General features: G+C 51.1%; 1 protein-coding gene and 1 non-coding gene across 2 annotated transcripts; one reads left to right on the forward strand and one right to left on the reverse strand.

Moving 5' to 3' along the window:
• The first annotated feature begins 8,314 nt into the window (after positions 1-8,314).
• On the forward strand, positions 8,315-8,385 carry TRNAG-GCC. The gene has a single exon. It is a non-coding gene; the product is annotated as a tRNA-Gly (tRNA).
• Positions 8,386-8,414: 29 nt separating this feature from the next.
• Positions 8,415-11,208, reverse strand: LOC119275070 (flavin-containing monooxygenase FMO GS-OX-like 2). Its single transcript, XM_037555854.1, has 7 exons — positions 10,552-11,208; positions 9,881-9,951; positions 9,639-9,791; positions 9,459-9,541; positions 9,217-9,352; positions 8,940-9,116; positions 8,415-8,776 (listed from the first exon to the last, which is right to left on the reverse strand). Exons 1-7 carry the CDS (start codon positions 11,081-11,083, stop codon positions 8,597-8,599), a joined length of 1,332 nt encoding a protein of 443 aa, XP_037411751.1. The 5' UTR covers positions 11,084-11,208; the 3' UTR covers positions 8,415-8,596.
• Between the last annotated feature and the right edge of the window lie 2,659 nt (positions 11,209-13,867).

Consider the following 13,867-nt stretch of genomic DNA (forward strand, 5'->3'; position numbering starts at 1 on the left):
TCGCCTAAGTTTGAGAAATCCTACCGAGTGGAGAGCAAACCTCCCACTCGGGGGCTTAGCTGCAGTCCAGCACTCGCCTAAGTTCTCAAACAAAGAGACTTAGCTGCGGTCAGCACTCGCCTAAGTTTGAAAAATCCTATCAAGTGGAGAGCAAACCTCCCACTCGGGGGCTTAGCTGCAGTCCAGCACTCGCCTAAGTTCTCCTACGAAGAGACTTAGCTGCAGTCAGCACTCGCCTAAGTTTGAAATCCTATCGAGCGAGAGAAAACCTCCCGCTCGGAGGCTTAGCTGCAGCCCAGCGCTCGCCTAAGTATGAAACACATCTCATTTCCCAAGGACGACGAGGGGCAGGTCGACTGCCACCTTCTCCTGGAGAGCTTCGCCACAAATACAATGTGCACTCCGTCCCACCCTACAGCAACAGGGTGTGGGTCGACCACCACCTCCTCCTGGAGAGCTTCGCCACAAATACAATGTGCGCTCCATCCCACTCTGCAGTAACAGGGTGTAGATCGACTACTACCTTCTCCTTCGGAGCTGCACCACAGACACAAAGTTTTTTCGAGTGAAGACCAAATTCCACTCGACGGGTCATCCACAAAGAGATTCAACGGCAAATCAAGTTCAAATAAAGCCTAAAAGGTCCCAGAGACCTCGGATCAAAGTACTCAAGCCCCCGGCTCGGCAAAGTTTAACTATTACACTTCCGCTCGACATTCCGAGGCAAATTTAAGGCAGAGTTTAACGGATTACTAAATACACTCGGCATTCCGAGGCAAGTTTTTTCATTCCTCAGGAGGAGGAGGACTGGCAGGGGCGACAAACTCATCCAAGTCGATCCCGTCTGCGATACGGGTAGCAGCAGCAATAAATGTCTCCATGAAGTCCTGGAAGTTGTGCTTCCTCGTGTTGGCGACTTGGATGGAGGCCAGCTTCTCCCCCCGCACCTCCTTGCAATGGACGCGGACCAGAGACAGAGCCACGTCAGCGCCAGACCAAGCTGAAGACTTCTTCCACTCCTGCACTCGGTCAGGGATTCCGTTGAGTCGAGTCATCAGAGACTCGAGATCATTCTGGAGCGTAGACTCTGGCCAAAGTGTCGGGTCGATCCGCGTCATGGCAACCTTCAGTCGAGCCAAGTAATCCATGACGCCGTCAACACGAGATTCCAGTCGGAGAAGGTTCATGGCAGCTTCATCTTTCACCGGAGAGTTGATTGGATCCAAACCTGTTTCGATCCGCCCAGTCTCCTCTTCAAAGTTCTGGCAAAGTTCTGCATACACGACCCAAGGATAAGTCAAATTTCGTAAAACCGAGTCGACACAAAAAAAAATAGTCAGAACTGAATGTGCACCTTCGAGCTTGATGTACAACTTCTTGGCAAAACTCCTCAAGTAGCCCTCCAGGTCGTCCCTCCTACGAGCGATGCCTTCCATCTTCTCGCCCAAGAGGAGGTTCTCCTTCTTCCAATTTGCAGTCAACCTGTTGGCTTCATTCAGAGCGGTCTGCAACCTGGTATTCTCTTTTTCCAATTGGTCGACCGAAGCCAGCTTCTGTGTGGCCAGAGCAGTCTTGTCATCAGCCTCCTTACGGGCAGCAGCCAAGTCCTGATCCTTCTTCGCCAGAGCTTCTTTCAGTTTTTCTGCAAAAAAATGATGATTGAGTCAGAGAAAGTGAAAAGATACTCAAGCCTAAAAACTAACCAGTCGACAAAGGCGTCTTACCTGCGGCGCCGTCTCTGACCTTCTGCAGCTCTGTCCTGGCCAGCTCCAGATCAAGGTTCATTTGAATTTGCTGCTTCTCCAAGTCAGCCAAGCGGGTTCCAAGATCACAAGATCTCTGAAGTCAAAGGGGAGGAGTTACAATTTCAGTAAAAAAAAGCAACAAAGGCAATAAATACTAAGACTACGGTCGACTGCCAGCAGTCCACCATAGTCTCGGCGACTACACCCAGTGGGTGCACTTAGCGTGCCCCCACCGGTTCCTATCCCACCCGACCGACCCCTGAAGTCGAGTCCAAGACAAGTTGCTTCCGAGCAGCTAAGAGACAATAATGGAGTTTCTAAGACTACAGCCGAAGCGAAACATTCGACAGTAGCCTCGGGGACTACACCCAGTGGGTGCACTCAACGTGCCCCCACAGTAAAAAAAAAGAAAAGAGAAAGACGTCGACTGCCCGCAATCGACAGGATACCGTTCCAGTCGACATGACCCGATCAGACAGAGAGAAGAAACTCAACTACAACGACTCAATTTAAAGACTACAGTCGACTGCCAGCAGTCCACCGTAGTCTCGGGGACTACACCCAGTGGGTGCACTTAGCGTGCCCCCACTCGTCCAAGAATTGGCAAACACACCCAGTGGGTGTACAAACTTCAAGATCTTCGGAAAAGAGATTCGTCAAAGGACATATCAAAACAGACCAAGTGTTGAAGTCGACTGACCTGGACATTGCTCTAAAGAGCCGAGCTTGCGTCATAAGCCGCCTGGCAAGCCTCCCGAGCCACTTTCACCTGTTCCATCATGATTCCAGCCTGGCGTACAGCCTCCTTCGCAGCAGCCGCTTGGTCCTCAGGGACGGGGTACGCAGCAAAAAGCGAAGACGGATCCGCAGTCGACGCTGAAGGCCGCACACTCGTCAGAGGAACAGCGAAAGTCACGGAAGCCCGAGTGGGTTCGCCATCGTCCCGAACTACGGCCTCAGGCGCCGGAGTGGATTGCGGAGTCTTGCCAGCCAACGCCTTCTTCTTCCTCTTCACCCTCAGTGGTTCGTTGTCGTCGTCGCCTGGGAGGTCAATAACATGAGGAGGAGCTGCAAGGAAAACATTCAATCGACCAGAGTCGCAATAAAGTTTCAGTCGACTCGAAAGCAGGACGTCAGTGATCATACCAGGGTTGGAGGTGACAGCGTCCTCCATCTCTTGGTCGTCGTTCCTGGCGGAGACCTCAGAAGTTGCACCACTGCAAATCTCGAAAGTTAGTCAGTTGGCCCAGTGAATCAACCAAGGATCTGCCCACAGTCGACAAAGGAAAGCAAGTGTTATTGTTACCCAGAAATGGTGGGAACAGCTATCTTCATCTTGGGCAAGGCCTTGGGCAGCTTGGATGGCGTCGCTCGTGGGTGCTTGGGAGCCTTCCCGGTCGGCAGAGGAGAAGAAGTCCGAGGGCGTTTCGACGACTTCCCAACAGGAGCAGTCGCCTTGCCACGTTCCTGCGCTGGATCGTCGGTGAGCTTGGATCGCCCCTCCGGGCGGGAGGGTTCAGCCTCCTCCTCCTCTTCGCTGGAAAGATGTCGTCGCCTTCCTCTCCCTCACCGTCGGACTCCCACTCGCCCTGGTCGTCCCCGCTCTCGCCTCCGCTCCCCTCACCTTCCTCAGTCGACCCTTGTGCCCTGTTGGGCGTCGAGTACATCTCAGTGGTCGCCTGGAAGACAACAGACAAGACGAAAGTCAATCGACTTACCCAAAGAAGACCAATACAGAAGGCCAGATATCCGACACAAAGACATACCTGATCCACTTCATATGAGTTGTCGAGTGGAATTACCCTTCTGGCTCCTCGGGGGTTGTCTTTGTTCCCCGTGATGCTTGACAGCCACCCCTCCAGCATCTCGTTGGTGACCTCCTCCGGGTGGATCCGAGTGGTGTCGTCAAGGCCAGAATACAGCCACATCGGGTGGTCTCGCGCCTGGAGCGGTTGGATGCGCCTCTGGAGAAAGACCTCTAACAGGTCCATCCCAGTCACCCCCTCACGGACAAGCTCAACCACTCGACCCGCCAATACCTTGACTTGGGCCCTTTCCTCCGGCGTGACTTTCAGAGAGACAGGCTTCTCGGCTCGGTCGAGGGAAAAAGGAGGAAGACCAGTTGACTGTCCGGGGGTCGCCTGGTCCTGGCAGTAGAACCAGGTCGACTGCCAGCCGCGGACCGACTCCGGGAAGGTGATAGAGGGGAAACAGCTCTTCCCCCTCGTCTGGATCGCCAGGCCCCCGCACAGCTGGATCACTTGCGTCTTCTCATCACTCGACTTGGCCTTTTTAACCGACTGAGAGCGGCAAGTAAAAATATGCTTGAAAAGCCCCCAATGCGGAGGGCAACCCAGGAAGGCCTCGCACATGAAAATGAACGTGGCAAGATAGACTATGGAGTTGGGGGTAAAGTGATGGAGCTGCGCTCCGAAGAAATTCAAGAAGCTCCGGAAGAATGGATGGGGAGGCAGAGAAAACCCTCGGTCGATGTGGGTGGCAAGGAGCACACACTCACCGTCGCGGGGTTGAGGTTCGATCTCCCCCCCGGGAGACACGTAGCCTCGTGGGGAATGGCTCCTCCCTCGACCATGTCGTCGAGATCTTCCTACCGGAGCACCGATGGCATCCAGTCGCCCTGAATCCAACCCTTGGGCAGGGTGGTCCGGGAGGAAGATCCTCCTCGTGCAGACCTCTTTCCTTTCCCCGCCGCCGCCACCTTCTTCGCGCGCTCCAAAGCAGTGGTCTTGCCCTTCACCATCGTCGCCGGCGAGGTCTCACACGGGCTAACGGCGCTAGGGTACGGCCGAAGGTCACGGGAGGGCTGGCGAAGGGAGAGAGGAAGAAGGAAGAGAAGCGCACGGCTTGGAAACCCCGAGCTAGCAACTTATAAGGGGCCGCTCCCGAGTGGCTGACTGGTAGGCCCAGGCAGTCCAGTCAAATCCCGCAGCAGACGCGCGCGCAGTACGTGGCGAAAAAGGCGATGCGAGGATCGAGGAGTTTCCACTTTATCACTTCCGATTACTGCGGCTGCTCCCGTCCCGCGCGCTTCCCAAAATCCGAATCCCGTGAGATCCGCGGGCCGCAGAACCACTTGCCAAAAACAGAGTATCCCGCTCGCACCAACACTCGGCATGTCGCAAGCAAAGATATTCACTCGACGAAAGGCCTGGAATGGATCGAGGCGACTGAAAGAGGTTGATGACGTCATCCGTGACAACTGGCCCTAAACGAGGCACTCATACAGCCCCAAAGAACCAGTCGGAAAGGATCCCCAACTCTTTCCCCACTCTAACCTCGATCCATTCGGGGGCTAATGATGAAGCTATGTACCTAGGGTAGGGGCACGGACCCATCCAAAGAGCCCTACCGAAGGACATCCCTAGAAGAAATCACCTATCAATCGACTTGAAGGTACCCCACTCGACAGGTTCAAGACACTCGACCAAGAAGCTACCACTCGACCAAGAAGCTACCACTCGACCATGAAGCTAATCACTCGACTGCCAGGAGACCTACAGTCACTCAGTAGGCAAACGGTTAGCTGTTAAGTAGTCTTCATGGTCATTATAGCACTTTATTAGAGGCGTTACCAGTAACGCCCAATCTTAAATGTACCTTAAACCCTGCATTACTGAAGGCAGGAGGGGGCCGGCGAACTCTATATAAGCCACCCCCCTCCTCAGTATGAAGGGTTCGCACCCCTGTAATCCATACACACATAATCCAGTCGACCGCCTCCGGGCTCCGAGACGTAGGGCTATTACTTCCTCCGAGAAGGGCCTGAACTCGTAAACCTCGCGTGTAACAACTTCCCAATAGCTAGGATCTAGCCTCTCCATACTCACCCCCCTACATCACTGTCAGAGTAGGATCTAGCCTCTCCATACTCACCCCCCTACATCACTGTCAGAGTCGGAACCACGACAAACCACTAATGAGATTTTTATTGATGGACGGCACATGATGAACGTTCTTCAGACGCACGGTCTTCCCCAAAGTAAACTTCAGATCGACCGTACCAACACCTCAAACAATGGCATGTGACCCGTTCCCCATCAGCACGGGAGAAGTCCCAGTGGCCTGGTAAGAAGAAAACATGGAGGCGTCAGCACAAACATGTACATTGGCACCGGTGTCAATTAACCAATCAGGGGTTTGGAATACTGAAAGGATGGTAGGAAAAATGCCGTACCCTGATTCCTTCATATCAGTATCACAGATGACAACATTAGCGGACTTGCCGCTCTTCTCATGTTCGCGCTCCTCAAAGCGGTTAGGACACTTCGGAGCCTAGTGATTAGGATCACCGCAGACATGGCAAAGTCCCTTCCCTTTCTTATGAAAATTCTTCTTGAAGTTGGTAGAATGTGATGGCTTGTTCTTTGTATCAAACTTGCCTTTGTCCTGAGTTTTGTTCTTGTTGTTTTTGAACTTGTTGGGCTGGAAGTTCTTCTTCTGTACCATGTGGGCACTAGAACCTCCCTCAGCAACTCGAGCACGTGTGTCATTTGCTCTCGCCTTCTCTTCAACATCAAGAGTACCAATGAGATCCGCAACGGAAAACTCCTGTCTCTTGTGTTTCAGGGAAGTAGCAAAATTGTTCCACGAAGGTGGAAGTTTGGCAATGATGCCTCCGGCAACACACACTTGAAGTACTCAAGTTCTTTTGCGAGCGACTGTATCTCATGAGCCTGCTGTACAACCGGGCGCTCATCAGTCATCTTGTAGTCATAGAATTGCTTCATGACGTACAACTCGCTGCCGGCGTCCGAGGCACCAAACTTGGCCTCGAGCGCAACCCACATGTCCTTGCCATTGTCAAATGACATATACGAATCCACAATGAAGTCATCAAGAACACTCAGAAGAGCGCCTTTAAAGAAGGTATCGATCTTCTCGAAAGCTTCCACCTGTGCTGGATTAAGATCGCCCTCAGGCTTGCCCTTGGTGGCGTCATAGCAGCCCATAGTCTGAAACCAGTAGACTGCTCTCGTGCGCCACCTCTTATATTGCGCCCCCTTAAAGGCAGGCGGCTTCAGATGTGCAGCAAAACCACTCGGAGTAAAATGCCTATATTCAGGTTTTTAGATTGTTGGAAAAATGAGAAAATTACTACGAGATTTAATCCGAATAAATAGGAAATAGATCATGACAACAATAGTAGAGATTAAACTAATCATGTGAACTAGCATAGTAGATGAACAGATCACATCTAGGGCACATACTGGAAACATGAATTCTACCACGATCTCGAACAAGAAGGATAGAATAACATATGGTGCAGCGGGTGCAGCACCGCTGGCGTTGTCGTTGTCGCCCATGTCGTTGAGGGTGAGGTTGCCGAGGTCGGGGATGAAGTCGTCGTTCGCGAAGTCGTCGCTGCCAGCAGTCGCGCGAGTGCGCTCCCCAAAAACCTGATTGCCCCTCTCCCGTACAGGATCACGAGAGGCGGGGTTCCGGAGGCCTGCTGTCCCTTCTCCCGGTGCACGCCGAAAGGAGGGATGGAGAAGACTTGCTTGACGGCGCAACGATCTGGAACGATGGTGAGAAACCATACGAAGCGGCGGCAGCTAGGGTAGACGTCTGCCTGACTATATAGTGCGGGCCGGGTAGGTCGTTGGAGTAAACCCCACGTCCGAATCGGAAACGGTTCAGTAATTAACACGTTCATTAATTATTAATTAATGACTCATTAATTTTTCCCGAGCAGCAAAAATATAGACAACGTGCATAGCTCTGTCCTCGGTTCGGCTCAATCCCGCAACCAGCGGCGCGGCGCGTCATGACGAGGCGTGGAGGAGGAGGAGCGCGCGTGTAGGTCTCCTCTTCTCATGCTCATACAAGTGGTAGAAGAGCTCACCTTATAAAGAGGTGCAACTCTATCTCAACTTCCGTGGTGGGACTAAACTTTAGTCTCACTCACTTCACGCACATGTGTGCTGAATGGGCCAAGATAATTTCAGAATTTTAGTTGGGCTTTGAGCCAAAGATCTACTAGCAAAATTTCAACATGTACTCCCTCCGTAAACTAATATAAAAGTGTTTATAGATCACCAAAGTAGTGATCTAAACGCTCTTATATTAGTTTACAGAGAGAGTAATTATTATTTTATCCAATTGCCCTAAGCATCACCTCAAGGTTTCTACATTGGTAGCGCCCTTCGTGATTGAAAATGAGCGTAAAGCTATAATGTACTATATTAACTTGATAAAATCTTACCGATTATTACGTCGAACTAATGATATTTTATGGCAGATAATACCAATCAACCAATTATCAATCTCCAACTAAAAAAATCAATTATCAATCTCCATTATAACAATGATGAAGATATTCACAAAAAAAGCAATGATGAAGATGAGATGTTGATTATCCTTTATATATTTTTTATCAATCTCATTGAAAAATCGCCAGTATCTCCTCCAGAATTAGCTTCTGACCTCTCGGCGTAGGGAGGCTTCAATGGTCCCATACTGAAATGCAGTGGTACTAGTAGGAGAACAAACTAGCTTCAGTTAAAATTAGCATTGTGAGATATAGACGTAATGGTTACCTGCATCAACAAGCACCAGTGGTCTAGTGGTAGAATAGTACCCTGCCACGGCACAGACCCGGGTTCGATTCCCGGCTGGTGCATTAATTTTTTTATTGCCCTTGGACGATAATATGGAATCCTCAGATGGTGATAAAAGTAATTCACAATCGATTCAAGGTCATGGACATCCCAATTTTGAGCTTGCATGTACAAAATACAAAATTATTTACCTGTAAATTAATTACTGCAATGACTATCACCGCGTCCTGGCAATGAAAATGATAAAATGATAATCACAGTCCACAACATAGATTACAAGTATTTTTTGAAGTCCTCATTTGCTAGTGCCACCAGATAATCATCATCCCACTCATCGCGGTATCTTTCCGGACGAGCAGCCTTATTCTTCGCATTAGCAGCATACATCAGCTTCCTCCATTCTTCAATCGGTGGATGGCCACATTGCTCCGCGAGCCAATCATCGTATTCGAACTGCAAACAAATCATGCTTAGCAGGGGATAACCGATATAGTCGTTTCTAATGTACAATGTTGATGTGCAACAGTGCAAGACGCCCACAATTCACAGAAATATGTCATTTTCTGCCAAGAAAGGCTTTGTTAACTAGCTCCCTTAACATGCATCTTTAGGCTACCTGATAACCACCACTGAAGTTGTGGGTATATCTCTTGGGCCATCGACGAGTTTCCCGTCTCGAGTAGATGGCTTTGACATCTTCCATCATTTCATCTTTCGATGGAAGCTTGATCCTTCCTGATAGAATACCAGCGACCCATTTGCTTTGGAGTTCAAACAGTGGAAAAGGGATAACCTGGATGAAACAGAGGCCGCCAAGTTTTAGATCCTAGAGCATTGCGAGGCAGTTATAAGTGCATCTAGACTGAACAGCAGAAATTTGGACACAAATTGACCTTCCACGGCAATCCGATGAAAGACAGATCAGGAGCCACTTCTATAGGGAAAACATGCTTGTATAATGGATCAACGCAGTTGTCATCCACAGCGATGGTGCTATCATCCCCAAGAAACGGGAAGTCATACAGGTAGCTAGCCAACATACAAAGGCAGGGAACACATGATTAGCTTCAACCAATGTAGCAAAATCGGGTGGTTTGTGCAAGAAATATGTTTTAGATATGCTGCATAACTATACCCAGTACAGTGCATGATGACATCCGCTTTGATTGAGCTGCCATCCTGGAACACCACAGTGCCATCTCCCTGTGCCTGGTCAATCTGCAAGTAGAACATAATTTTGTTATGACAAGGTAATGGCAGCCCCTTTAACGGATAAAGCCACCATATTCAACTCACCACGGAAAAAGGCATTTACCATGGAATGAAGCCACATGTTGTCGTATTCAGGCTGCTGTTCACAAGTGGAAGTCGGCGCTGATCTATCGGCAATATGGACCTCCTTCGCAACGCTTGCAATGTCCCTCGAAATGTCAACTGCACTTGCCGAGGCCCCGATAACGATCACTACCTACCAAGGCAATCCGTACTTCAAGTTCAAGACAGTTTAGCACAACGACTCATAAGTGGGGAAGAAATCATAGTCAGAATCATACTCACTTGATCAAGGAATGGCTCAGGCACACGGTAATTGTGGCTATGCATCTGCTTTCCAGGCCAGGCATCTGCACCTGTCAATGTTGGAAAGTACAAATTTCCTGTCAGGTTCACAATTGTCTGTGGATCTGATGACCATAAAATTGCAAGTTTGTAACGAAACTCTGGACAAGAATTGTCCAAAAAAACATTGGACAGGCATCTTTCAAGAATTCATCAAGCCTAAGAGTTCAAATCAAATTTGCTAAACCCTGAATCAGCTGGTTCTTGTCTCTAGATCGTAGGATGCAGATTCTGTTCTGCTCGAGATTTGTACCACATGCAGAGTATCCTAAATCCCATTTTTAAAGCATGCTCGAGATCTGTACCACATGCAGATTTTTCTGGTTACGATCACTACCTACCCTGCTCGAAATCAGTTTTTCTTCATCTCACGAGCACAAAACGTGTCATTTCTTCATGAAAAATTGCATGCATACAAAAGACACGACATGGACAATGTCAAGATTATTTTTTTCAGATTTTTCGATTTAGAAGTATTATTTGTCGATTTTTACTGTGTGCTGAGCCTGAACAAACTATTTCTTCTGCTCAAACTATTTCGTTGAGCATAGCAGGTTCAACAAACTACTTCTTCTGCTCAATTACGAGTTTGTTGAGCGGAGAATCATTACCAGGTATGGAGGCGACGCGAGGCTCTGAATAATGCCCATTGCAAACCACGACGGCATCATACAGCTCCTCGTCGTGCTCCCCCTTCTCCCCGAGCTTCCTCGACGTCACCGCCCACCTCCCGCCGGACTCCCGCCGGACTCCGACGACCTCTGTCTGGAACCGGACGAGCCCGTAAAGGTCGAACCGCTGCGCGAAGTCCTCGAGGTACCGGAGCACCTCCTCGTGGCCGGGGAACCGGCGCGCGTCGACGACGGAGCCGCGCGCCGCGGTGAAGGGGAAGTCGAGGAAGCCCATGACCTCGCGGGGGAGGTTGGTGCGGAGCGAAGCGTAGAGGCTGGAGTGGGTGGCGGCGGCGCCGAGCGGGTCGGCGGCGGCCGCGGGGGCGGGGGAGGCGTAGAGCCAGGTGCCCCCCACGGCGGCGGCGCGCTCGAAGACGACGGGGGCGTGGCCCTCGCGGCGGAGCTCCCGTGCCGCCGCCAGGCCGGCCGCGCCCGCGCCGACGACGGCGAGGCGGAGCGAGGGCGACGGCATGGAGGCGGGCAGGAGAGAGCAAGGAGGCTTGCGGAGCTGGGAGCCGGAGTTGGCTTGGATTCGCCGTGCCTCCCCTGTTTTTCCGTCCAGGAGCCGTGTGCGATCCCGTCTCTGTTGGTTTCGTTCGTGTGGGTATCGGCGATTTGGAGGGAAGCGGGCTCTCCTACGCCTCACCAACCGTTTTTAGCTGCTTTTTCGAACGTGGGAGTTCGAGAGGGAATCAAATGCTAGGCGTAAAATTTTGTGCAAATTTTCTGAACATTGTTCTTCTGAAGATACTCCCTCCGTTCTGAATTACTCGTCACAGAAATAGATTTATCTAGATATATTTTAGTTCTAGATACATCCATTTCTACAACGAGTAATTTGGAACGGAGGGAGTACTTTAGAAGTTGAAGGCATGTGCTCTGCTCTCTGTAGTCAGTTGGATGCAAAACTCCCTCGAATATTCAGATTTCAGATGTTCGGAATGTTGTATTTACAGAACACGCTACGGTGAAAACTGAAAAGGAAAAAAGAAACGGTCGCTGGACGAGCTTTTTGTCTCCAGAATAATTTATTTTCCTTTTTTTTTTCGCTGTCAAGTGGCAAGACTGTTTTGCACATTTGCTTCTCTTTGGCCATATTTATAGCCTAGAGAGAACGAGCAGCCCCAAACGTGATGTCCCGCAGGTCAGCTAGGTTTGGATGCCACCGTGACGCTAAAGCAGGTGCCTCGTAGGAGGATGTACTTCTTTTGAAAGTTGTGGGTGCCTCAGCAGATATTTTGTGGTCCTCCGAAGAAAAGACAGAGAGAGAAAATGGAGCATGGCGTGCACGCTCGTTAACAACGAGTCCTCTGGATCGTACCACGAGATGAGTATGGCTTTCCGACCGTAGATCGTCCACGTTTTTTAGGGGTGGGGGGGGGGGGCGTGGCAGATGTCCTAATGAAAGGACTTAGTCGTGGAGCCATCTCAACTAGGAAGGTTAAAGGGGTTAATCGGGACAAAGGACACGAGAGGTTTATACTGGTTCGGCCCCTTGCGGTGAAGGTAAAGCCTAGTCCAGTTATTGTGGTATTGCTAGGTTTCGATGACCAAGGAGCAAAATACGCTAGTTTGGCTCTCGATCTGTTGTTTCTTGCCCTAAGCCGTCGCCGGGTCGTCCCCTTATATACACGGGTTGACGCCCTGCGGCCTACAGAGTCCCGGCTGGCTCATACAACGTGTCCGGCTCGGTGACTTCTTTTACATGCCTTACTTTACAAGTCTTATTATTCATACATGGCGGTTTACAATTACAGACCTTAAGCCGCCTCTGGGCTTGGGCCTATTACAAGCTTTATCATGAACTGTCGCCTTGTATACTCGTCGGGCTTCTTTTAAGTAACCCGCCATGGTGATTGACCCGGTGATGAGGACACGAACCTGGGGTAGGGTAATAGGCCTGACCTATACGTCCTACCTAAGGTCCTTGTCCTAAGAACAAAGAAGTTCAAGAATCAGAAGAAGGGATCCAGCAAAGGTGTCGAGTGAAGCCCACTCGACCTACCATTCACTCGGAGACCTCCCTTTATCCAGGTCACTCGACTATGAAACCACTCGACATATAAGAAGACCTAAAGCCGCTCTACGCAGCAACGGTCGGATATTTACTCATATATTTAATGATCATTTGTAGCACTTCAATACATGCGTTACCTGTAACGCCACCTCTTCATGTACATTGAATCCTATCTAATGGAGGGGAGCTGGGGTCCTGGCGCACTCTATATAAGCCACCCCCTCCTCTGGGACAAGGGTTCGCACCCCCTGTAACTCACACGCTCATAATCCAGTCGACCGCCTCCGGGCTCCGGGACATAGGGTTATTACTTCCTCTGAGAAGGGCCTGCACTCGTAAAACTTGCATGTACAACTCCTCCATAGCTAGGATCTTGCCTCTACATTCCTATCCCCCATTCTACTATCAGACTTAGAACCACGACAGTTGGCGCCCACCGTTTGGCAGGTGTCTTAGCGACTTGTTGGAGAAGTTGTGATTTTTTCCGATCCTCGTCAATATGGTTTCAGGCGGAGGTTTGGCCAAGGGCCACGACATCCATCTCGGTGCGCTCGTATTCACCGCAGACGACTCCGCTTGGCTCCAGGAAGCGCCACTCGACGTCGAGGCGCTCCCCGTCCGCGGAGCAACGCACTTTCGCTCGTGCGTCCGTGGCGTCCTCCTACGGCAGTCGTCGACTCAGTATCGGCCGGCTCCCGTGCCGACCTCCCTCTCTGCAGCCCGCCGGAGCAAACGTTCCGGTCGGTCGAGACTTCAGCGGTGGGTGAGGCATGCGGTGGCTCGCTAATCGGCCACCCCCCAGGTCGCGGCAATCGAGCCCGACGAAACTCTCTATGGCCTGTTCGACTGGCTCCGTAGAGACTGCATCCGAGTGCGACAGCAGCGACCCCGCGGCGGAAGTTTTGATGGTCAATGGACCACGTAGTCCTCCTGGCTTCACCCGCGAAGACGGAGGCGATGGTGGCGGTGATCCGTCGCGTGTCCACGAAGAGTACCGACCCGGACTCCTCTCTTCGCAGAGGAGGGAGGAACTTCGTCGCCGGAACATGGATGCACTTCACACTCCCATCGTTGGAGAAACCCCTGAGGCCCAGGCCTTAGAGGAGGCGCGCCTGGCCAACTTGGCTGAGAGCACTCGACTGGAGAACCTCCAGCGCGCACTCGACGAGCGTGCTTGGCAGCGTGCTCCCGAATCCAGTCGACGTCAACTTTTTCCACCTCCGACTCAGGTATACCGAA

The sequence above is a fragment of the Triticum dicoccoides genome, chromosome 1A (assembly GCF_002162155.2).
Source record: "Triticum dicoccoides isolate Atlit2015 ecotype Zavitan chromosome 1A, WEW_v2.0, whole genome shotgun sequence".
Taxonomy (NCBI): domain Eukaryota; kingdom Viridiplantae; phylum Streptophyta; class Magnoliopsida; order Poales; family Poaceae; genus Triticum; species Triticum dicoccoides.

Coding starts and splice junctions, on each gene's coding strand:
- LOC119275070 (XM_037555854.1), bottom strand. CDS start 11,083: ATGCCGTCGCCCTCGCTCCGCCTCGCCGTCGTCGGCGCGGGCGCGGCC. Junction 9,117..9,216: donor TCATCGGATTGCCGTGGAAG/GTCAATTTGTGT, acceptor TGTTTCATCCAG/GTTATCCCTTTTCCACTGTT. Junction 8,777..8,939: donor ACTTCAGTGGTGGTTATCAG/GTAGCCTAAAGA, acceptor ATTTGTTTGCAG/TTCGAATACGATGATTGGCT.